The sequence below is a fragment of the Saimiri boliviensis genome, chromosome 10 (assembly GCF_048565385.1).
Source record: "Saimiri boliviensis isolate mSaiBol1 chromosome 10, mSaiBol1.pri, whole genome shotgun sequence".
Classification (NCBI taxonomy): domain Eukaryota; kingdom Metazoa; phylum Chordata; class Mammalia; order Primates; family Cebidae; genus Saimiri; species Saimiri boliviensis.
The window spans coordinates 40,036,445-40,062,369 of NC_133458.1; the positions used below are offsets into that span (position 1 = coordinate 40,036,445).

At 34.9% G+C, this 25,925-nt stretch overlaps 1 protein-coding gene across 1 annotated transcript in view; it reads right to left on the reverse strand.

The window, feature by feature from the left end:
* Nucleotides 1–2,842: 2,842 nt before the first annotated feature.
* CAPZA2 (capping actin protein of muscle Z-line subunit alpha 2) overlaps nucleotides 2,843–25,925 on the reverse strand; it is a 54,641-nt gene continuing 31,558 nt past the window's right edge. Inside the window, exons 3-10 of the mRNA XM_039472674.2 lie at nucleotides 25,433–25,484; nucleotides 22,136–22,199; nucleotides 16,654–16,860; nucleotides 14,433–14,512; nucleotides 10,316–10,394; nucleotides 8,247–8,318; nucleotides 4,637–4,699; nucleotides 2,843–3,756 (exon numbers count right to left, since the gene is read on the reverse strand). Of these exons, the coding sequence (XP_039328608.1) occupies nucleotides 3,616–3,756; nucleotides 4,637–4,699; nucleotides 8,247–8,318; nucleotides 10,316–10,394; nucleotides 14,433–14,512; nucleotides 16,654–16,860; nucleotides 22,136–22,199; nucleotides 25,433–25,484 (758 nt within the window). The 3' untranslated portion in view covers nucleotides 2,843–3,615. The remainder of the gene's footprint in view (nucleotides 3,757–4,636; nucleotides 4,700–8,246; nucleotides 8,319–10,315; nucleotides 10,395–14,432; nucleotides 14,513–16,653; nucleotides 16,861–22,135; nucleotides 22,200–25,432; nucleotides 25,485–25,925) is intronic.

Sequence of the window (25,925 nt, forward strand, 5' to 3'; positions counted from 1 at the left end):
AACCTAACATTAATTTCTAATGCCAACTGAACCTTAAAGTTTAATTGGCTATTTTAATCTTAATCTGTGAATATTTTGCATATTCTCCAATAGCCAGCACTACTGGCCAAACTTACAATAAGCTTTTGCATAACAGAACGTTAAATTTGGAGATGCCTACACAGCATCTGCCTTTAAGAAGTTCTCAGTTTCAAGCCCCCAATCTACACTTTCTTTTGTATTTTATTTATTTTTTGAGGCGGAGTTTCATTCTTGCTGCCCAGGTTGGAGTGCAATGGAACGATCACGGCTCAGTGCAACCTCTCCCTCAGGGGTTCAAGCAATTCTCCTGCCTCAGCCTCCCAAGTAGCTGGGATTACAGGCCTGAGCCACCACGCCTGGCCTACCACTTCTTACATTTCTTTCTTTTTTTTGAGACAGAGTCTCACTCTAATTTTTGTATTTTTATTTTTATTTTATTTATTTATTTTTTTGAGACGGAGTTTCGCTCTTGTTACCCAGGCTGGAGTGCAATGGCACGATCTCGGCTCACTGCAACCTCCGCCTCCTGGGTTCAGGCAATTCTCCTGCCTCAGCCTCCTGCGTAGCTGGGATTACAGGCACGTGCCACCATGCCCAGCTAATTTTTTGTATTTTTAGTAGAGACGGAGTTTCACCTTGTTGACCAGGATGGTCTCGATCTCCTGACCTCGTGATCCACTCGCCTCAGCCTCCCAAAGTGCTGTGATTACAGGCTTGAGCCACCGCGCCCGGCTAATTATTTTTAGTAGAGATGGAGTTTCACCACGTTACCAAGCTGGGGTGCAGTGGTGTGATCTTGGCTCACTGCAACCTACACCTCCCAGGTTCAAGCGATTCTTCTGCCTCAGCCTTCCGAATAGCTGGGACTACAGGTGCCCACCACCATGCCTGGCTAATTTTTGTATTTTTAGTAGAGACGGGGTTTCACCATGTTAGTTTCAATCTCTCAACCTTGTGATCCGCCCTGGCCTCCCAAAGTGCTGGGATTACAGGTGTGAGCTGCCACACCCAACCCACTTATTACATTTCTAGGTCATTCTTTCTAGTCCCCCTACTTTAACACACCTATAATCCACCGGTTGTACCACATTTTCACTATCCCTCCCCTTGTCTCAAGCCTTCAGTGAAATTCCACAGGCCATCATTATACCTTGCCCCTCTTCATGTGGTCACTCATTCACTTTTGGCAAAACCATAACCTTGGTGAAATTTATTTCATCTACTCTAGGCCTGCACCCATACAGCTTTACATGGTTGAAGAAAAACACAGAACCATGCTCATCATTGGTCTCATTCACTTTAAATTGATTATCACTAACATTGAGGTCCTTCATCCTGTCTGCCTGTAAAATTCTTCCCCAGGTTCATTCACTTTCCCATTCTTCTAGTCCAGAGCTTTCTTCTGGTTCCTGTCTCCTGTATCTAACTGCTACATAAGATATTTCTCCTTTGAATAGAAAACTGAGATCCTGACCAGCCTCCCCAAACCAACCTCTTACTTAAATTACTTAAAAATTACTTAAAATTGCTCCTGCAATCTTCCTCAATTTCTCAAGCCCCAAACATCCTTGATGGTTCACTTCATCTCACACTCCACGATCAATCTCTTCTCAAGTTTTGCTCATTTTACCTTATCCAGACCTCACTGCTTCATACCATCTCTACAGCAACCACCTAGGTCCAAGCCAGCATGCTCTCTCAACTAGATTACTGCAGTAATCTCCCAGTTGTTCTCCCTGATTGTGCCTTTGCCACCACACTTCAGCCTACTCAGCAAAGCAGCCATAATGGCTCCTATTAAAACTACATCCCTAAGCTATAGGATACTAAGTTTCCACTTTTCTTTCACTTTAATAAATGCCATTGTTACACTATAAAAGACTAGTCTACTCTGTGCAATCATTATTTCAGGCTGTTCTAAATTATTTTTGATAGATCTTCCATCTCACAAGCACATCACCTTAAAAGCAGTTGCATATATTTTCAATAATGCATTCCAGACTAAAAAAGAGACATGTAATTGATGACCTTCATGGGATACAAACTCATGATAGCCTGATACAACTAAGCTTTTCAATTAGATCTAGTATTTAGTTCACCATCATCAAACTCTCAAAATACATATAGGTTAAAAAGGAATTGATAATTAATGTTACCAATTCATTTACTTTAGGAATCCCAATGTGCTAAAACTAATTTTACAACTAAAGAAAAGATGATTTAGCCAAAAAGATCATAATTTCATATTATATTCTCAATGCTTTCAAAGCCCAACAGTGACTTTAAAAGGAAATTAAACATGCTTTCATTGAGAGAATTTTTAAAAACCTATACAATTCAAGCTAATGAAGTATTTTATTGTACATAATAAAAGTGTTTTCCTTAAAAAAAAAAAAAAAAATCCAGGCCCAGACATCTGCAGGAGTACGTGAGGAATGGATTCCACTCAAGTGTAATAAGCAATACTCTATTGAATGAAACCATAACGCCACTTCACTCCCTATGGTAAATACTAACATTCACCACAGGCTTTAAATTCCTGTAGTATTAGTAGAACTATTTTTTAAAATATCACAAACATGCTTATGATGCATAGGAGGATAAAAAAATTTAGACTGTAACCACACACCATATGTAATCCCAGCTTTTCTAATTTACAACCAGTTAAGAATTACAATATCCAAAGAAAGTATTTTAAAATATATATGACTCACTGGTAAGTGATTTTCTACTCAAATAAATAGGAAAATTTGTATTTCAATGTCACACTGAATTTCAGTACTTTTCAATCGAAGAAAAAAAATAAACTGAGACATGGTCATGAGTTCAGGATTATATATATTACAATTTGCCTTGTTATAATACACTTGTGGCTTTATGATAAAAATAACTCAGGGACATATGGAATTCAAGCTGATCTGCATAACTGTCACAAGAAAAAAGCATTAAATGCATTTCTGAAATAAGTATTTTCATTTAATTTCAGAATCTCAAAACAGCATTAGACTTTGCCTTGTTTAAAAAAAATTTAGTTAAACACTAAGCTAGCTAAATAACCTTCTTGAAAGGTTTAAACACAATTGATATAGAAAATGTTTTCTCTCTAATCTCAACCTTACATAAATGGAATAGGTGAGGAAGAAAAGGTAGACAATTTCTTTAGCAGCATATATGGCTAAATCCATCAACCACCTTAATCTATAATGTCCATTATTGACCCCATTAAAAAGAACTGGGGAAATATCAAAATTACCCATTTCATAAACCAAAAGACAACAATTTTAGGGTTACAGTTAGTAAAATATTTTTGAAACACTTCAAAAACTTTTAACCATAAACTAGAAGAATCATCTCTTCATTGTAAGAAAGTCCTAACAGAAAGACATTTAAACTGATTTTCAATCCTCTTAGAACAAACAAAATGAAAAATAATGGTTGATTAGCTAAGCTTTGTGCTCTAATCAAACTAATTAATTACAGTGATTTTAAATGGCAATAGCCCATCTGACTGGGCAGCTTGACAGTTCAGAATACTTTTGCAATAATTTTTTTAACGCAAAGACACTAAAATGATCCGGTCATGCAATGTTCATCTTATGCATTCTGCATCTCTTTGCCAATCTTGTAGCTAAGAATCTTGTTCCAATCAATCTTAGTGCGTGTAACTGGCAATTGTCGACGTAAGGCTTTGAAAGTAGTGTCCGACATTGTCTGATAATTCTCACTGATGGCAGTCTATGAAAAACAATAGAAGTTTAAAGTAAAGCAAAGACACAGAACAATTTATAAAGCACACAGATGTTTTCAGAACAAGTTTTATTTAAGCAGCCTAGTGAAACAAAATTATAAATCAGATTTAATATTTGTGTCCTCATTTTGAATTTATTTAATGTCAGAACAATTTATAAATTACTATTTTTAAGAAGTAAAAACTTGTCCAATTCACAAATTAAATGCTTAAATTCAAGAGTGTAGTTTAGAAGCTGATAAATAACATAAGAAGTAAAATACAAAATAAATGTGATCTAAGCAGGTAACACATAATCCAAATGGTACAACACAACCTGAATTAAAATTTCCAACCAGAAACAAAATAGTCATTTAAAGTCTGGCATATTTTGACTGATATAGGTTGAGCATCCCTTATTGAAAAATCCAAATGCTCCAAAGCCTGAAACTTTTTGAGCATCAACATGATGTTCAAAGGGAATGCTCATTGGAGCACTGATGCAGATTTCTAATTTTCAGATTACGGAAGCTTGACTGGTAGATATACAATGCAAATATTCCAAAATCCAAAAAAAAATCTGAAATCTAAAACACTTCTCGCCCCAAGTAATTCAGATTAGGGATACTCAATCTGCACTCAGAAATTATAGTTGGCTAAAACCTAGTCTTAGTATTTTAAAAATACAAAATATTAATGAAATTCAATTTATTTGCCACTCTTCTTGTCTATACCTTAGTAAGTCTGTCCTTGTGTTAAAAGCAGACATACAATAAAAAGACGCTAACTTATGCAATGGAAAAATTCAGGCTTATGGCTGAAATTAAAATTTCAGTGCCATTAATTCATATGTGAGTGTAGCTTATATAATATTTTAAAAAATCATACCTGGTATTCATTTTCTGCAGCTTCTACAATCTTTATAAATTCTTTTGCTGTCTGCACTTCATTCTGAATAAAAACAAAACCAAAACAAAATAGTAATTTAAACTAAACCACTATTATTTTAAAATATACGTATGGCTAATGTAATGTTGTAATAAATAACACAGATGGAAATTATACCAAAGAAAAATACTGTAAGATCAATATATTCTAAGTCTAAAGGGGAAATAGGTAAAATTATTTTAAAAGTCTACAGAATAAGCCTGGTTTCAGAGTTAAGCTGGCTAAGAAAAGTGAAATTTGAATGATAAACACATTGATGAAAAGTTCAATTTTAAATTCTGCACATGCATTCCAATAGACAACCTTTATGGGTAAGAAGTTTGGTACAGATTTCTAATTGGTGATTCTTTAAATATTGCTAAATATTTACTGAACATCATGTAACAGAACAGTGATACAAAAAAAAAAAAATCACTAGTCGGGAAGAACGTAATTTTTCTGGACTTTTTTTCCTAGATTTTATTTTTTCCATGTGTCAGTAGATGAATTTGTTTGCTTTTTCCTAATAGTAAAGTTAACAGAAATCTGAATTTTAAAAATAAACAGTGTTAATGTAAAATTCTTGAATACCTTATACTTTATATATATGGTGTAAAAATATGAAACAATGAAAACCTCCTTAGAGTAAAAATGGTTATTCCTAAAAAAAAAACTGAGCACAAACTGGCATATTAGTCAAGTTTAATTACTATCATCTCTCAAAACCCCACAGTGTGTAATTTTGTGAACAAATTTCTCTTAGAAAGCACCTTTTTTTTTGTGACAGGGTCTCACCCTGTTGCACAGGCTGGAGTGAAGTGGTGTGATCCAGCTTACTGTAATCTCCGCTTCCCGGGTTCAAGCAATTTTAGTGCTTCAGCCACACGACTCCTCTAATTTTTGTACTTTTAGTAGAGACGGGGTTTTTGTATTTTTAGCAGAGATGAGGTTTTGCCATGTTGGCCAGGCTGGTCTTGAACTCCTGACCTCAAGCGATTCACCCATCTCAGCTTCCCAAAGTGATAGGATTATGGACATGAGCCACCACACCCAGCCAGGAAGCATCCTTGTTCAATGCCAAACTCCGCAAACAAGATGGCACCAAGTACCCTTGTTATGTGAATAATATTGAATGTAGTTATTACATGATACATAACTATATGGAATAGAACATCTCATAGAAAACCAGTCATTAGTAAGTTTTCTTCACTGGTAAATTTTGCAAGGAGAGTACCAATTAGGTCAAAGCAGAAATCACTTAAGTGCTAATGAAAAAATTTTTTAAAATATAGCTTCAGGGCCTGGGTGTGGTGGCTCGTGACTGTAATCCCAGCACTTTGGGAGGCTAAGGCAGAAGGGTTGCTTGAGCCCAGAGTTTGAGACTAGCCTGGGCAATATGGTGAGAACCCCATCTCTATAAAAAATAAATTAGCTGGGAGTGGTGGCACATGCCTGTAATCCCAGCTACTAGAAAGGCTGAGGCAGCAGGATTGCTTGAGTCCAGGATGTCTGATGCCTGCAGTGAGCTGTGTTCACACTACTGCACTCCAAGCCTGGGCAAAAGTGAGACCCTGTCTCAAAATAATACATATATGTATACATAAATATATAGCTTATCTTAGGTAGCATCTGGCTTAACACATTCATACATGTTTCTTAAAATTAAATGCTTTCTTAAGTTAAAAATACATTTTTCTTTAATATTTGTAAATTAGCTTATTTTGTATATAAGCAGTTGATGTTTATAATATGGATACTTTTAGGTATATGACACAAATAGATGAGAAAATTTCACTGTTAAGGTTATACTGTCAATATTCATGGGGCAAAAAAAAACCAAACAAACAAAAACCAAGCACTTGGAGGCCAAGGTGGGCATACTGCATGAGCCCAGGAGTTCAAGACTAACTGGGCAACATGGTGAAACCCCATCTCTACCTCCCCCCGAAAAAAAAAAAAAAATTAGCTAGGTGTGGTGGCATGTGCCTGTAGTCCCAGCTACTCAGGAGGCAGAGGCAGAGGTGGGAGAATGGCTTGAGTCCTAGAGGCAGAGGATGCAGTGAGCTGAGATTATTATGCCAGCCTGGGTGACACAGCCAGGTCCTGTCTCAAAAAAAAAAAAAAAAAGAAAGAAAGAAAAAAAAATAAACAAGGAAACAACTGCACATACAATGGAATGAATGTGTGAAATAATTCTGTGGAGAAATAAAACCAAGTTCAAAAATTCTTAAATTTGAAAGATGAGCTTAAAAAAAACTTCATTTAATCATGATCCAAATAGCTACTGAAATGAAAAGGTACAATACAATTTAAAAGTTAGGTATAAGGTCACAGACCTAAATGTAAGACTAAAATATTATATAATACTTTTAGAACACGCGAGTATATCTTCATGATCTTGGGTAGGCAATGGTTTCTATTAATATATCAAATCTCAAGTGACAAAGAGAAATCAAAACCAAAATGTTCCATTTTGCCAACAGTATCAAGAAAGTAAAAAAACACCACACAGAAGGATAAAAATACTGAAATCATGTATGTGATACATGACTTGTATCCAGAATATATGAACAGTTACAACTCAATAATACAAATATGAATAATCAGGAAATGACCAAAGGATATGAATAGGTATTTCCCCCCAAAAGATAGACAAATGGTCATATGCACATGAAAAGATGCTCAAAATCATTAGCATCAACAAAACGTAAATAAAAACCACAGTAAAACACTACTTCATACTGACTAGGATGGCTATCATCAATAGGAAACATTTTGAAAAAAATGTTGAAAAACGGAAATTCTTATACACTGCTGGTGAAACTATGAAATGGAAAACAGTCTGGCAGTTCTTCAAAAGATTAAACATAGTCACCACACGACCCAGCAATTTCACTCCTATGTATATACCAAAATGAAATTAAAACGTTTATGCAAAAAAATAGTACACAAATGTTCATAGCAGCAAAAAGTAGAAAACAGTAATGTCCATCAACAGAAGAATGGATAAAATGTGGTATGTCCATACAATAGAGTATTATTTGGCATAAGAAGGAAAAAAGTACTAATACATGCTCCAAAAAGGATGAACACTGAAAAAATGTTAAATGAAAGAAGCCAGTCATGAAAGACTATGTATTATGATTATTTTTATATAAAATGTCAAACACAAGCAAATCCATAGAGCCAGAAAGTAGATTAGCCACTGCCTAGGGCTGGGACGGTTCTGGGGTAAGAGCTAGATAGAATGGAGAATGATTGCTAATGGTACAGGGTCTCTTTTAAGGAGCACAGAAATGTTCTAAAATTAAGATTGTGGTGACTGCTGTCCAACACTGTCAGTAACATACAAAAAAATGTGAAGCTTATACTTTAAATAAGGGAACAGAATGGTATACAAATGATCTCTCAATAAAGCTGAAAAATAGTTAGGTACAGGTTTATAATTACTTTAATCTATCAGAAAACACTTTAACCTGAAACAGAAACATTATTTAAAATGTTCACTCCAAAACTGTTCTGGTTTCACAGAGGTATTAGGTTAAATTTTATTGTGGAATTAATTACTTACAGACACTGTTAGGGAATCTTGTATATCTTTATGACTCACTAGCTGAACATTACCATCTTCATAATAATGAACCTATTAGGAAAAGAAATTACAGAAACCACATTACAGGAATCAAGATGCTGATTGCTTCGACAAGCGTTATCGATGCAAGCTGACTACAAATTTCAGCTCTAGTCTAGACTTCTCTGCTGAGCTCCAGAACTTCTGAACAGCAAGACCCTCCCTGCCCTCAGCCTAGTGAGGAGACTAGTTAGAAATATTCCTGTAGTTATTCAGGCAAGGCTTCTATTGACCTGACTGCTGAACATTTTTGCCTTATGGTCCTTCATTCTACTGGTACCTAAAACGAAGATGTCCAAATTTGAGCTCACAGTATTCCCTCCCAACCCTGCTCCTTTTTTGTGTATTTCCACCAACCATTTAATTCCCCAAACTCAGACACAAATGTACTCAACAAACATTAACTGACTGGGTGCTATAAATACTGCTACTACATAAGGTTCTGAGGGTACATGGCTTTTAAAAAGACATAGTCCCTGATCTCATATTTCAGCACAACATGGTAAAGGTTAAGTATAAAGTATGTTAGCAGTACTCCAGAATCTCTCTGAGAGCTAAAAAAGAACTTCAGCATATTTCAGAAAGGACTAGAGATATATGAAGTTGAGGAGAGTAATAGCTGGAGAAATACATACGGGGAGCAAACCAGTCAAATCTGGGCCTTCTATGTCATGTAAATATGTCTGGACTATCTGGTACATGACAGTGTACCACTAAATGGTCTTACATAGTCAAGTAACCTATCCACATTTAAATTTTAAAAATTATCTTTTTTGAGAGCAGTGTGAATGTCAGAGTCCAGCAATTCAACAAAACAACAATCATATGCTAGGTACTATGCTAAATGCTGAAGACTGTACTGTAAACCAGACAATCCTTGCTCTCAGTAGGCTTTGGCCCTACAAGGGGCATTATTTCAGAAACTGCTCTAATTGTCCAGGTAAGAACCACTGAGGCCTAAGTAAAGAAAGAATAATGCTGACAAATAATGACTACCATTCATCAAGTAGTTGGTGTCTGTCTCTGTTCTAACCCTTTTAGCCATATTAACTAATCTTCAAATAGTCGTGTAAGCTTTTTAATATTTTTCTTCAAAGATGAAGAAACAAAAAGAGCTTAAATGACTTCCTGATGTCACACAATTATTAACTGACAGAGCTGGGACTCAAACTCAGGAAGTCTGGTTTCAAAATCCACACTCTTAACTTCTATTCTCTCGTTCCTAAGGGACAGGCACCAAGACATAAAAAAGCAATGGGATATAAGACTAGAAATCTATACTGCAGTCAGATGCCTAAGCAGCAGTCTGATTCATCCTTATTCCTTTACAGCTGCTTAGCACAATATCTTTCATGATAGATGGTCAATAAATGTACTAGATAAGTGAACCAGAACAGAAAAATATTAGTCAATGCATTCCTCTAACTTATTTAGTAATATTTATTTTCAGATACTTGGTCTTAGTTATCAAACATTCTTCTATATAAACATCTGAGCTTACATGAAGAGTCAAAGAATCCAATTCTAGTAGGTTTCAAGTAAGAAGCCAAATATGAGTACAGAAGATATTTAAAAGACGTATGTAATATGTAATACACATGCTAGTACACCTATGTAATATATATTTATACAACTACACACAAGCATATATATTAATATTATACTTCACCAAATTCCACCTAATTCAGAGGAGAAAGTATACAACTCAAACTCAGAAGATGCCTACATGAACAAACTGCATCTGAAGAGCAGACCAAATGGCAGCATCTAATTTTAGCCATGTTTTATAATCTGTCAGCTATCCTTGCAGATTTCTGATGACTAGGGAATGAACTGCAGGCTTATTTAAAAGATTTAAAACAGCACTACTCTTTTTCCCATTACCCCAAAACAAAGACCTGGAAAAGAAATTTATACGATGTACTGTGAAAATGTAAACTTAGGAATTAGTTGTTTCTCTGTCCAGGATAATATGAAGATTAGTAAACAAATTCTTTTTTATTTCATACCTGAATTTTCAAGATGCCAACCACTTGAGTGGTTGAAGGAGTGATTGTAAACTTCCACTCTGACCTCCAACGACCATTCCTTAAAAATAAAAACAGCAGCTGTAAATAAGGTAGGGAAAATAATTTGAATCAATTTTAAGTTTTAGATTATATTTCATGCTACAGTATGAGAGAGTGTGGGGGATGAACACTGGACATTAATTTTTAATCACTGAAATAGTCAAAAAGAATCAAAAGGTTAAGTCCAGTTATGATATATATTTAATTTAATCTTCACCCTTACAGATAAAAACTTACATAATGGATTTAATGCCAGAATTCTAAAGCTAATGCTTAAAATACAATTCAGGCTGGTGTGTGTGCAGTGCTGTTTGCCACTAACTGATCACAATCAGTTACAGGTTTCTTTGTTCCTTCTCCACTTGACTAGTCTTAAAACAAAACAAAAACCAATACAAAACTCAATTGAAAACTACTTTGGAGAAAAATTTTAAGCGATTCGATTTCTTCAACAGAATCACTTATATTTCCAACATCAATGGAATAAATGTTTAGATTATCATTCAGTAGATGACACTGATTTTATAAATACACTCTGTTTAACATCTACGGAACGTTACAAAGTACCACACAATTTAGAAAGACTGGATAGTAAATGTTATACAACACTCTAAGGAGGTTTTGGTATCTGGAAATAAAGGGCTATAGTTACTAACACGAGTTTTTAAAAATTTTCCAATTTTATGTTTAAAGTCTCCAGATAAAAGGCATATCCTCCTTCTCTGCTCCTGAAATGATTTTTGGCATTACAAATACATATTCATGGTTTGAAACTGAGAAGTTACAAACCACTGGTATGTTATTAATTTTTGTCTACCAGTGAATTTTATCTTTTTATTTTTTAAATAAATTCTGGATGAGTACTTTGGCTTCTGACATTCTATTTTTTCTGACAAACTTTCCATGGTAACTTTTTTTTTTTGTCTCTGCTCTCTGCACACTAAGGAGATTGTGATATGTTAGCTTTTTTCAATAGTATATAATAGTCACAAGGTAATGAATCACTATACAGGCTTTTGCTAGGCAATAATTTCTGAGTTCAGTATTCATGCAGTCTACCCAATCACAAAGCCTATAGAATGACAGTGCAAGTTGAGTCTTCCTAACCCCAAAACCTGAAATGCTTCAAAATCTGCAACTTTTTGAGCACTGACACAATGCTCAAAGGAAATGATTATTGGAGCATTCTGAATTTTGAATGTTTGAATTAGGTATGCTAAACCAGTATGATGTAAATATTTAAAACTTTGAAATACAAGACTTCTGGTCTTAAGTATTTTGGATAAGAGATACCCAATTTGTATTCTCATACTTAAAGTTACACTGAATATCTGAAAACTATTATTAGAACAATGTATATGCTCTACAAAATAAAAGATAATTTTATAACATGTCTTGATTTAAGTGACTCATCCAAGATTTTTCAAAGAAGCTTGGTTGGAAAAATAACATGAAGGTTTATTCATTTTTGTTTCATGATCCTAAAAGAAGTATTCCTTTTATTGAGGTATTGGTACCAAGCCAACTAGTGAGTTATAGGCATATACAATACTGATTAAGATAACATACACTTATATCATCATGGATTGTGAAAAGAAAAGGAAAAAAAGAATTCTAAACCAAGAAGGATACCAAATTGGGAACTATTTCAAAAGACTCTTCCAAAGGAATCAATTACTGTCTTGTAACAGTAAATGACACTGAGTAGATAGTAGTCTTTCACTGGCAGAGTAAATGGCCAGTATGTCCTAGCCCAGGCGTCCCCAAACTGCGGCCCCCTGAGGCCATTTATCCGGCCCCCCGCCGCACTTCAGGAAGGGGCACCTCTTTCATTGGTGGTCAGTGAGAGGAGCACAGTATGTGGCAGCCCTCCAATGGTCTGAGGGACAGTGAACTGGCCCCCTGTGTAAAAAGTTTGGGGACGCCTGTCCTAGCCTTTACTTATATTCTGGCCCTCTCTTTTATAAACTCTGTAATTACAAATACATATTCACTAACAAACATTTATATTAAGCCCCCAATATTGCTCGAGGCTGGAGAAATGGTAGAAACGAAGAAAAGAAGGTCTCCACTGAAATCTAAGAAACATCCAATACTAGTTGCTTCTGATTTTTACTCTACTTATATTTTAGATGAACTAAATATATTTCTTTTTTTTCCTCTAGAGACAGGGTCTTGATTTGTCACCCAGGCTGAAGTGCAGTGGTGTGATCATAGCTCACCGCACACTTGAACTCTTGGGCTCAAGATATCTCTTGCCTCAGCCTCCCAAGTAGCCAAGACTATAGGCATGCATCATCATGTCTAATTTTTTTTTTCTAGAGATGGGGTCTTACTATGTTGCCCAGGCTTCTTGAACTTTTGGCCTCTGGTCATCCTACTGCCTTGGTCTCCTAAAGTGCTAAAATTACAGATGTGTGGCTTGAAGTATAGTTCTTTGTATTAACTATTTAGATTTTATTGAGACTACTGTGCCATGATATTATCACTGGAAAAATCCTATCAAAGCATATAAAATACATTTTTTCCAGAAAGTGAAAGTCATTAAGTGATACAATGCTCATAATGATGGTTTAGGAAAAATTACCCATGTAAAGTGAAATAGTGAGAACAGAAAACTCAATGACAAGTTGGGCACAGTTGTGTGAACCTGTAGTTCCAGCTACTCGGGAGGCTCAGGCAGGAGGATCACTTGAGCCCAGGTATTTGAGGCCAGCCCAGGCAAGATAGCAAGATTCTGTCTCTAAAAAGAAAATAAAACTCAAGGACAGACATTTTCTTTATTTTACATATGTTAAAGCTCAAAGGAATTATATTTTAAAAAGACAAATTCGTAAATTTATTATAATATCTCCAATGTATTATAAAGAAAAAGTAACAAGAATTTTCTCCTACCAGTAGTTCCATCTCAACAAGATTGATTTTATTATGATTTCCAGGCAAAATAACATAAATTAGTAATAATTTTATAAATATTGATTGCTTCAGGATTCTAGCAGATTAATGCTACAAGATTTTAGACCTACATGGAGAAACTACACTTACATTAAGTCCATAAAAGTAACTCTACATGCAGGAAGCTTTAGAGAACTTTAGCTTGTCATTAAGGTATATGTTTACATATGGAATTGCTTTTCCTTCAGTGATGATAAATCTGACTTCCTCCAAATATTCTTGGTTAACTCTGCAACCTTGAATTTATTTCTGAGATGGCTAAGTAGTGGAGCAATCTTGGGCCATGAACCCAACTGGCCCACAGGGGTTACCTGTTACTTTATCCTTAATAGCACCATCAACTAACTTGAGTCAAAGACTAATATACTAAAATGTAAATATTATGACAATACTTATTTTGGTGACCTCAGCATGTTAAGGAGGGATAAATGTAAAGATTTCATTCAATTGTGGACTTATGAAGTCTTAAAGAACCTCAGAATTTTATAACAGATGCTGTCTCAGAAATAGTCTTGCCTAATAATAAAAAGGATCAACAACTTGTCAAAGGTCCAAGATTAGTAGGGTAAATCAGTGCTCCTGAGAACTTGATGTTTATAAGGGATAATGGAATGATTTGTACACAAAATTACAAGGCATGATTGTAATCTGCCTCATTGTATAAAACATGTCATTACTTCCCCACATTGGCTAACCAAGTACAAAGCAATCCTCTATTTCAGAGTCACAAAGTTCACAAAAGCAGCAACATTTTTTGCTCTATAATTACCTCTGTTCTCCTCCTCCACATAAGTTTCATTCAGGAACAGCCCCTTCACAGAATGAGCATATGGACAGCCAACTGGTGTTCTCACAGGCACAAATGCTCCCTCAGGATGCTGTTTGCTAGTCCCACACTCTTTTCACTGTATGTCAACGGATTTACCACTACCTTTAATGATTAAGCTGTTGAACAAATTTACCTTCCTTATAACAAAAGGCTAAAATTTTATATCATGTCTAGATTGTTCTTAATCATAAACAAACAAGGTGTAGCCAAAGCAAGAACTGAAAAGACTTAAATCAATGCCCAAACTCCCCCAAACCCAAACTTTTAACTTACCAAAAGTTTTTTGCTTGGAACTGATGGCTTTCTATGCATGCAATAATGGTTTGCTGTCCATCTATTTTTTTGCCATACACCTTATTGGCAAAGAAAACAAGCATAGGAATGAATTTAGGGCCATGGAATGCCCAACTTGAAACATCTATAAAATATTGCAAATTGTACAGTACTTTGACAGGAACATATAAAATACAAAGTAGGCCATCATTCCAATATAGTAACTAGAAAAACATGTTCTCAAATATTCGTACCTAATCAAATTATTAGACCACAAAAGAGGATACTAAATGAAATATAATTTATTAAAATTATACTCTAAAATATTTACAAACATTCTAGATAATCTACTTTCATAAGTAGATAATTTATTTTAAACATACAGATGCTAATCTAGCTGTTTCCATGCAAGTAAAAACTGGACCTGGCTTGTGATTATCATCTTTGTTGACTTCACAATCTTAGGGACTACTGTTTCTCTAGTCATTTAAAAGTATTGGAACAAACGAATTTATTTATAACTACGAAAGGTTCAGAGAATGCCTGTGATGTATCACAATGTTATTTCACTCCCTGCCTACTGCTTTAAAAGTAATAACTAATTTGTCTTTCAATCCTCTATAACAAATGAAGACTCTCTAACAAGTACTCTCTTACTCTTGTTGAGTTATGCCTCCAAAACAATCCTGATGAACAAGTTATAATGCAAGTAATATGTAAGATATTTAAGGTTATGGTGCAATATTAGATAATTAAGCAGACCATATCAATTTCTGTCCTAAGAAACTTCCAAGAAAGAAACGGGATATGCTATTGGTGATATTAATAATGTTGAGAAAGCAGGTATAAACTGGGATATATGGTAGTGTTAGGTTGAGGGGTAAGGAGAGGTCACATACACAGGGTCTTTAAGCCACCTTCAAAAGCCTGGGCTCTAAGTGCTATGGGAAATCTCTAAAGGATTTCAAGCAGGAATTTTGATGAACTGATTTGCATTTCAAAAGATCACTCTGGTGATGGAAAAGGCCACTGAAGCACAAATTGGGGGTGCCAAAAAAAGCTTGTCAGGGTACAAATATTATGAAATTAAAAAAAAAGAAATTTATTCCTACTACCATATGTTGCATTTCTTTTTTTTTTTTTTTTTCTGAGACAAGCAAGGTCTTACTCTGTCGCCCAGGCTAGAGGGCAGTGGCACAATCTCAGATCACTGCAACCCCTGCCTCCTGGTTCAGGTGATTCTCCCTGTCTCAGCCTCCTGAGTAACTGTTAATTATAGGCGCCCACCACCACACCCATCTAATTTTTGTATTTTTAGTAGAGATGGAGGTTCACCATATTGGTCAGGCTGGTCTCAAACTCCTGACCTCAGGTGATCCATCTGCCTTGGCCTCCCAAAGTGCCAGTATTCAGGCATGTGCCACTGCACCCAGCATGTATTTCTTGAAAATATAAAAACAGGCTGAACCTATGAAAGAATCACACAAAAAAACACAAGAAATGTAACTGTAAAATACACAGGCTCACATCTGTAATTGCAGCACCTTGGGAGGATGAGGCAGGTAGATCATGAGGTCAAGAGTTCAAGACCAGCCTGGCCAACACAATGAAATCTGGTCTCTACTAAAAATACAAAAACAATAAGGGGGAGTGGTGACGTATGCCCGTAATCCTAGCTACTCGGGAGGCTGAGGCAGGAAAATTGCTTGAACCGGCACCTGGGAGGTGGAGGTTGCACAGTGAGCTGAGATCACACCACTGCAATCTAGCTTGGGCTACAGAAGGAGACTCCATCTCCAAAAAATATATAAATAAATAAATAAAATAAATACATAATTTTACTTCCAAGTAATTTTGTTTCTGTAATTTAATAAAAATAAATTTGATCTAAACTTATTGAGACCAGTCATGAACGCAAGATTACATAATCTCACCATATCATGCTCCTTTAATCAATGTATTAGAATTTCTACATGGATTTAAATCAAGGTACAACCATTTCTCCATTTTAAGCCAGTCTATTATATATATTTATTATTCAGAATTTCTTGAAAAAAAAAAAAAAAAAAAAAACAGTAAAATTCTTAGAAATATATACTTCAAGAAAAAAATGACAGATTTTTATGCACTGTCAATTCTGTAAGTTACTGTAAATTTGGGGAGATACTAAAGACTCATATTTACATAAAACACACACACAAAGCTGCTACCGATGACTTACAGTGCAGACTCCATTCGGGTAATGTTCTTTTACATAAGCTCGCAGAGCAGTTTCTACTGAAGTTCTCCATGATTCAATTGCATTTTCTACTTCACAGGGTCTTGGATCAGTTGCCTCCTTTCTTAAGTGATCAAATTTAAAACAGATTCTGTTCTTTGGATCCAAAAACTTTCCATTTCCCAAGTCGCCATGTTCTGTTATCAATACCTTTGATGATGGAATGAATTTGGAAAACAAAATAGTAAAACAGCATTTCAGTACTGATACATCATAATATATACTCATTTAAGCTTCTTCCTTAAAACTATAAAACAATCCTACTCCAAGCATATATTTTCAACCATATGGTATGACTATTAATACTTCAAATGAGTTGAGTATACAATAAGGTTACTCTCACCCAGTGCAGATCAGATTTTCTTGCAATATAACTTCCAGCTACTGGTGAAAAAAATGCAACCTCTAAAAACACTGTTCAAGTTGGTTTGCTGCTTTGAGAACTCTTAACAGTTTACAATGTCTGATACCAGACTCCAGTTCCTCAAACTGCACAAGTTGTAAGAACCTCCAATCTAGGTGGTTACATGAACGATTTTAGTCTGGTGTGAATCCTCTTCGGTGTCCCCTGCCTTGCTCCTGGGCCCACAATCTTACCTACTCTGAAGTATCTGCTGCTTCTTGCTTCTTAAAAACTACACTGACAGCTGTTTTTAACTGACTTCTAAATATTTAAAAACATAATTCATTTATGTAAATTTAAATTACACATCCACAAAGCATAATGTATAATCTGATATTTTGTGCTTTATTTTAAAAATTTCCCCTTTCCTCCCCTTGCAGTTCTCCCAGTCTTTGACTCCTTAGCTATAGTGGGACTTAACCATTCCTCTGATGTAAATCATGCTAACAATACAAGATACACTCTTCTAAATTTTTTTCCTAGTCAAAAATCTTACAGATAAAGATATACACATGCCTACATTCGCATACACACAAAGTTTTTTGGTCATTATTTTACTACACTTGATCTTAGTAAAAGGCCAAGAAGCGACTGGTCATTATTTTACAAGAATTGGATGACAATGTGTGTGTACGTGTACACACACACAGACACATACATACACATACACACTCTTCTCTGCATCTGGCTTCTTTCAACATACATATCCTATGGAAATCCCTCAAAGTCAACTGATATATTTCACCATTCTTTTAAATGGCTGTAATGTCCCATGATGTGATTATAACATAATTTAATCTGCTAACCCACTACTGATGTTCAATCTCTTTATTTCTGGGCCGTTTCCTTTTTGGGGGAAAGGAGGAAAACATTACAGATGATGAAATAAGACCAAGGGTGGTGGCTCATATCTGTAATCCTAGTGCTTTGGGAGGCTGAGGTGGCAGGATGGCTTTAGCTCAGGAAGTTGAGACCAGCCCGGGCAACAAAGACAGACCTCATCCCTACAAAAAAAACTTTTCAAAATTAGTCTGTTGTGGTGGCATGTGCCCGTAGTCCCAGCTACTCAGCCCAGGAGACTGAGGCTGCAGCGAGCTGTGATCATGTCACTGCACTCCAGCCTGGGTGACAGAGCAGGACTCTGACTCAACAACAACAAAAAAGGTGAAATAAGAATTGCTGTATATATATTTTAACATACTGATGTTTTTATTTCTACTGGATGCTTTTATTTCTATCGGATAAATTCCTAAGCAGTAGTGGTGGGGACAGCAGGTATTATAATCCTGTGACAATCCAAATTTCTACACATATATGAGAATATGTTTTTATCCAAATCATCACCAATGATAGACATTATAGCTCTTTTTTTAGTCTGATGGGTAGAAAATGTATCATTTTAATTCCACCGACTACTGATAGAACTAACTCTTTTCATATCTGTGGGTCATTTGCTCTTTTGTGAGCAAATATATTAAAATATTTTTTATCTAATGTCTTTTTCTTATCAATTTATAAGAGTTCTTTGTTTGAGACATGTTTCATTCTACAGTTGAAAACATCAATGTCCATCTTTTATACTTTCTGGGTACAAAGTGTTATTTAAGATGGTCTCCCTATCCCTATATTGCACATGTAGACTCATATTTTCCTCTAAAATTTTAGTCATTTTTCACATTTTTAAACCACTTGAAATTGATTTCTTTATACCGTATGTGAAAGAGGTCCAATTTAATTTTCTTCTTGACAGAAACCAGTTATGCCAGTATTTGTATCAAATATTTTGTCTGAGACTAAATTCTGGTTCTCTACGCTGCTCTACTGATTTTTTTGTCTACTCTATATATACCACCACATTTACTTAACACTTGCTGTAAATCAACTTGTACTACCTGGTAAGGCAATTCTCCCTCACTGTGCTTAACAATAGTGTTTTCATACACACACACACACACACACACACACACACACACACACACGTATTTTTCTTGGTTATTTCAAGCATGTATTTTTTTTCCACATAAATTTTATGAAAAATATTGACCAATTAGAAAAACTAATCAGGATTCTAATTCAAATGGCATCAAATCCGTATATTACTTTTAAAATAATTTAGTTTTCTATCTAAGAATGGAATTTAGTGCACCTTTCCATTGGTCAGATCCTGTTTTATGCGTTTCACTATTTTCTTTTTAAAATTTTAACTTTTAAGTTCAGGGGTACATGGGCAGTTTGTTACATAGGTAAACTTGTGTCATGCGGGTGTTGCACTGATTATTTCATCACCCAGGTATTAAGCCTAGTATCCATTAGTTATTTTTCCTGACCCTCTCCTGTCCTCCCATCCTTCACCCTCTGATAGGCTCCAGTGTGTTTTGTTCCCCTCTATGTGTCATGCGTTCTCATCATTACCTCCCACTAATACGTGACATGCGATATTTGGCTTTTTGCTAAGATATTGTTAGTCTGCTAAGAATAATGGTCTTCAGCTTCATCATGTTCTTGCAAAGGACATAACGCTTGCTCTTTTTCATGGCTGTATAGTATTTTACGGTGTGTATATATGCCACATTTTCTTCATCTAGTCTGTCACTGATATTTAGATTGATTCCATGTCTTTTTGATTGTAAATAGTGATGCAATAAACATATACCTGCATGTTTCTTTATAACAGAATGAATTTATATTCCTTTGGGTATATGACCAGTAATGGGATTGCTGGGTCAAATGGTAATTCTGTTTTTAGGTCTCTGAGGAATTGCCACGCTGTCCTCCACAATGGTTGAATATACACTGCCATTCACAGTGTATAAGCATTCCTTTTGCTCCATAACCTCACCAGCATCTGTTATTTTTTGACTTTCTAGTAACAGCCATTCTGATTGGTTTGAGATGCTATCTCATTGTGGTTTTGATTTGCATTTTTCTAATTATCAGTGATGTTGAGCTTTTTTCCATATGCTTGTTTGGCCACAAGTATATCTACTTTGGAAAAGTTCATGTCCTTTGCCCAGTTTTTAATGGGGTTGTTTTTTAATTTTAACTGTAAGTTCTTTATAAAAGATGCTAGATATTAAACCTTTGTTAGAAGCATATTTTGCAAAATTTCTCTCCCATTCTGTAGGTTGTCTGTTCACTCTGTTGATAGTATCCTTTGCTGTGCAGAAGCTCTTTAATTATATCCCTTTTGTCAGTTTGTGCTTTTGTTGCTTGAGAAGACCCTCATTATTTTCTGTATAATCCTATGCCTTTTTTTTTTTTGTGAAGCTTATTCCTACAGTAATATATAATTTTTACTGTTATTTTAAATGGAATTCCCTGCCCCACTCTGACCCCCATCATTTCTAGTTTCAGGTACTTACTTGCTGTAATAAAGGACAGCAAATGAGTTTTGTATCCTGACCTTAAATTCAGATAGTTTTTTTTCTGGTTGGGGATTATATTACTAGAATCTCTTGGTATTCCTAAATATATAAATCATGTCACAAAGAAGTTTTCTTTCCCATATTGTACAAGTTCTCAAGTTTTTGTCTTATTTGCTATACCTCCATTTAGGACAAATGATAATGCTGATAAGCAGGCATACTTAGCTAATTTTACATTTTAACTAACCTTATTTTAGTGTTTTAGTTTATGATATTTACTATGAACTTGTGTTAAAGTCTGTTATCTGTAAGAGGTTTTCTTCAATTCTCTATTTTACCAGAATTTTTGTTTTTAATGAGAAAATGGCTACTGCATTTCTCAAATCCCTTTTCACTGTCTATTGATACATCGTTAACATTTTAGTCCTTGATTTGTTAATATGTAAGATCAGTGTACTGCCTGACATGGAACCATTTTTGCATTTCTGTAAGAATTCTATTTAGTTTTGGTATATTATTTTTTGGATATATTTCTAAATCCTATTTGTTAGTACCTTACTTAAAGTTTTGAAATCTATAGTCCATGTAAAGTTAGTATACTGTTTACCTTTTTGTTTTATATTTTTAGGTTTAAATATTTAATTTAAAATCATGCTAGGTTCATAAAGTGACTTGGGAGGCTATCCAACATTTTTAAAAGATCCAGCAAATTTTCTTATAGGAATTTATTCCAAAAAATAATTGTTAATATAAGAGGTACAAAGATGTTTAATATGGCATTGTTTATAGTAGTAAAGCAAAACAAAACAAAACCCAACTCTTCCAGAGATAAAATAAATTTTGAGATTAATACAATGAAACACTACGTAGCTTTGTATATACACACACATATCTATACATAAGCTTAAAATTTCCTTCAGTTACATGCCACCTTCTAGCATTCAGAGCCCTTCTAGTTTTTGCTTGTCCCCCATAACTATGACTACATATTACATAATGAATAATGCCAAATAAAAGCTTTGACATGTTTAGCTACTAAGAACTTTCTGTTATGTTCTTTCTTAACCACTTTCGCTTATGTTCTACCTACCAGTTCTTCTTCATGGTGTTTTACATAAATTGTGCTTTTTGCAAGCATGATATGCATTCATACAATTACTATTTATTTAGAAACTCAACCAAAAAAAAATGCTAGTGACCTTTTGTGGCTTTTCTTAGCTTAGCAAATCTAACTTGTATTTTGGAAAGAAGAGGTTTAATAATTACTAAATGCTAAATCACTCACATGAAGAACTGTAGAATTCCAGAGCAACCAAATTATGATATAAATCTACTAACATATATCCTAGACTTTGGATTAATATAGAATTAATTTTTTCCTATAAAAATAAGAAAGTAGATTTAAAGTAATTATTTACTAAAATCTTAAATGAATTACATCTGAGTATTTCTAAAAGGGATTTTCTGCTAACAGCATTACTGGTATCAACAAAAGAAAGTAAAACTTCAATTACTTGGTCCATAAGCGGTCATGATTAAAACATGAATGATTTTTTTTTTTATCTTGAAGCATACCACTTCACAGCTCTTGTAGGATACATGAACGGTTACAAACAAAACCAAGAATAGCCAGCTACTATGCTTATATGAAACATACCTGATCTTCATAACCTTCAATTTTTACTGGTGTAAACTGGTCCAAGTTATACTGTGCAAAAGCACTAAAAAAATAAAATGGCAATTACTTAAAATTATATATTTAATGCTTTTTAAAAACAATGGTCAAAAAATTCACCCATCAATATAAAGTCTCTTCCTCTACTGCATATGGCAAAATAAATAAAATTATAATAATTCTCCATTATTGAACTTATACTAACTACAAATATCCACATGGCTATTTTAAAAACTGATTGATGTCCAGCTTTCAATGTTTAGCAAAATAAAATTAAATCAGTAGTTTCAACTGGTCTTTTCCTTCAAGACCCTGAAAGTAAACGTTATGGTTAAGACACACTTAGTAATTATTCAAGTATATATTTAGTATACCAGGAAACAGACTTGGTGTTGGTAAGAGATGCAAAGAATACTTAGATACATTCTCTGATCAAAAGGCTTACAAGTGAATAAAGGAGATAATGAATAAACATAATCATAACACAAAGTAGAAAGCATCCTAAGAGAATTACCAATGAAGCACTGCAGAGAATGCTTAAAAAAAGAAAGATTACATTCTGTTGAGGCAACAGTGAGAAGAGAATTGGGGTAATTTCTTAATAACTGTGATACTGAAAAACCGAATAGGCTCTGGTTTATGGAAATTGGAGGAACAGGCAGAAAAGAGAAGAGGGACTGTATAAGCAAAATGCCTGAGAAAATACGTTAGGTCCAACATCACAGAAAGCACCAAGCTCAATGCCTGGCACGTAACGGGTGTTCAGTTGTATTTACTGAAATGAACTGAAAGGCTCTGAATGATGGAATAATTACTTTATTTGGGAAGCACAGCAGAGTCACAGAAGCTTTCTGAGAAAGGAGAACACAGAAGCACTTCTAAAGAAGAATAATTTGGCAGCAGTGTATATGATGAATTGGGCAGTGGAGCAACTAGAGCCAGAAAAAGCAGTTCGGCAGTTGCTAAGGTTAAAAACCACAGAGTGTGAGCTAGGAAATGGTGACGAGATGGATCCAAGAATAAAGCTACTCTCTTTCCTAAGAGTAAAGAATAACACATTACCATATATATGTGTAGAAAAAATTCTCAACACTATAAAGTATTATCTAAAAATTCTATTTTAAAATTAAAAATCTATCATCTGGGAAATCACTGTCACTTAACACAAAAGATATTGAGTATTTCAAAACTCAGAAATCTACCTCTAAACTTAATCTACTGGAAACATTCCAGATTATTCTGGATAGCCAGGTGTCCACTGAATTTTCAGGTATTAGCTCCTGAGTCTCCTCTAGAAAAAAAAGCTTGGTTGAACAAAGAATTATTGATGAGAAAATGCAGACATAGCAAAGCAGAGATAAATTGTTAGCTGGCAAATTCTTGACACTGTATGTTCAAAAAAGATGGAAGTGAATACAGAAGTGCATAAGAGTCAGAAAGAAAAAAGAAGCTATTCACTTCTGATTTTCCTAATTCATGAAAACTGTAATTTTTCTAAGAATAAACTCAATACAGCCAGGGCATTATTAATTCTTAAATGATTTATCCCAAAAGTATTTTTTTTTTGAGACAGAGTCTCACTCTGTTGCCATGCTGGAGTGCAGTGGCGTTATCTTGGCTCACTGCAACTTCTGTCTCCCTGGTTTAAGTGATTCTCCTGCCTCAGCCTCCCTAGTAGCTGGGACTACAGGTACGCACCACTGTGCCCAGCTAATTTTTGTATTTTTCGTAGAGATGCGGTTTCACCATGTTGGCAAGGATGGTCTTGATCTCTTGACCTCGTGATTTGCCTGCCTCAGCCTCCCAAAGTGCTGGGATTACAGGTATGAGCCACCATGCCCAGCCCCAAAAGTATATTCTAAACTAAATCACTTAGAATTTTGGATTCATTTTCCAGTAAGGTCATATTTAAGTAAGTTTAAATATTTAAATAGTAATTTGGTCCCAGGCTGGAACAAAAGCCTTAAATATAAAATGCCATCCACCTCTAACTTGGGAGGAGGAGACAGAGGAAGAATTAGAAATCTGAAAAGGAGATAAAGAATATGAAATAGGTAGAATTTTATCTTAAAGGCTCAAAACAAGTTAAATGGTGACAATTACACAGTACAGTGGAAAAGGTATTCATCTAGGAGTCCTTCATAAAGGTCATATTATTGATTTTTTTAAAGCCTTCAAATGTTCTAACAATAAAGTCAGAGAAATTTTCTCAGTCAGGATTTTACATATTGGGTATTAGACTAGGATGAAAAGTAGCTGACTGGATGGATACTAAACATTCTTTGTAAGAAAGAATACATTATTTCATCATTTTCAAATGAGTGGAGAATTGTAAGGCTCTCAGTCTCCAGACCTTATTTTGGGAGGAGAAGTAGGGAGAGAATAAATTATTTCTCTGAAATTCCAGGACAGCTGCGAAAAGTCACGACTGGGGTCACTGGTCCAAAGACAATGTTATTAAAATTCAAAATTGCCTAGTTCTTTAAATCACTCAAAAAGTCAGTGAGCAGGTATGTGTCGGGTACTATGTTAGGCATTTATGAGTAAATAACTCTCCAAATTTAAAAGGTCTCAAAAGCTATTAGGGTCAAACATATAAGAAAACGCAAAATCTACATAAAAATGGTAGCAACCACAATTTCAAAATAATTTTTTCCAACTTTGCAAATGTCAAAATGTAATATTAAGTGAGTGTGTAAGCCACTGTTAGAGATACAATGAATAATTTCATGCCATAGTTGTACCTCTAAGTCCTTCTGTGATAAAAAGATATTTTTCTTCTAGCTTAGTAGAATAGATATATATGTATGTGTGTGTGCATATATATGTAATCATATACATTTGAACTTGATGTGCAAATATCTATGTCAGATATATAATACCTATGTCAGATATATTAAAAACACTTTTAGGCCAGGCACTGTAGCTCATGCCTGTATTCCCAGAACTTTGGGAGGCCGAGGCGGGCGGATCACAAAGTCAGGAGTTCGAGATCAGCCTAGCCAATATGGTGAAACCCTGTCTCTACTAAAAATACAAAAATTAGCCAGGCATGGTGGTGCGTGACTGTAGTCCCAGCTACTCAGGAGGCTGAGGCAGAAGAATCACTTTAACCCAGGAGGCAGAGGTTGCAGTGAGCTGAGATTGTGCCACCGCACTCTAGCCTGGGTGACAGAGTGAGACATCGTCTCAAAACAAAAAACAAAAAAACAAACTTTTAAAACATCTCTCATTCTCCTATGTCATTTTAGTTAGGTTAGTATAATAAATAATACTTACTGGGCTGCTCCTTCCCTGAGAAGATTGTCATTATTAAGCAGTAACCGAACATCTGCAAAACAATCATGTTTTCTACATTATTATTTTTAAATGTTTCAAGAATGTAATGAATGCTGATTGTTTTGGTGATTAACACCTCCCACCCCAAATACAAGCAAGATCAAAATAACACTCTGATGACCAAAATAACCACCACACACATAATATTAAAAAATTTTTTTAAAGGTTTTGGTCAGGAAATAAGAAGGAGAATGAAATAGAAATACATACTCCTTTATACCCTTAATAGTCAATACAGGCAGACTGTCCAGGAGGGCTTTGAATGTTGTCCAACATGAATCTGTAAACTTTCTTACGACATTATGAGATTTTTTTTTTTAAGCTCATCTGCTATTATTAGTGTTAGTGTATTTTATGTGTGGCCCAAGACATTTCTTCTTCTTCCCAAGTGTCCAAAAGATCGGACGCCCCTGCTGTATATAGTATTTTCTCC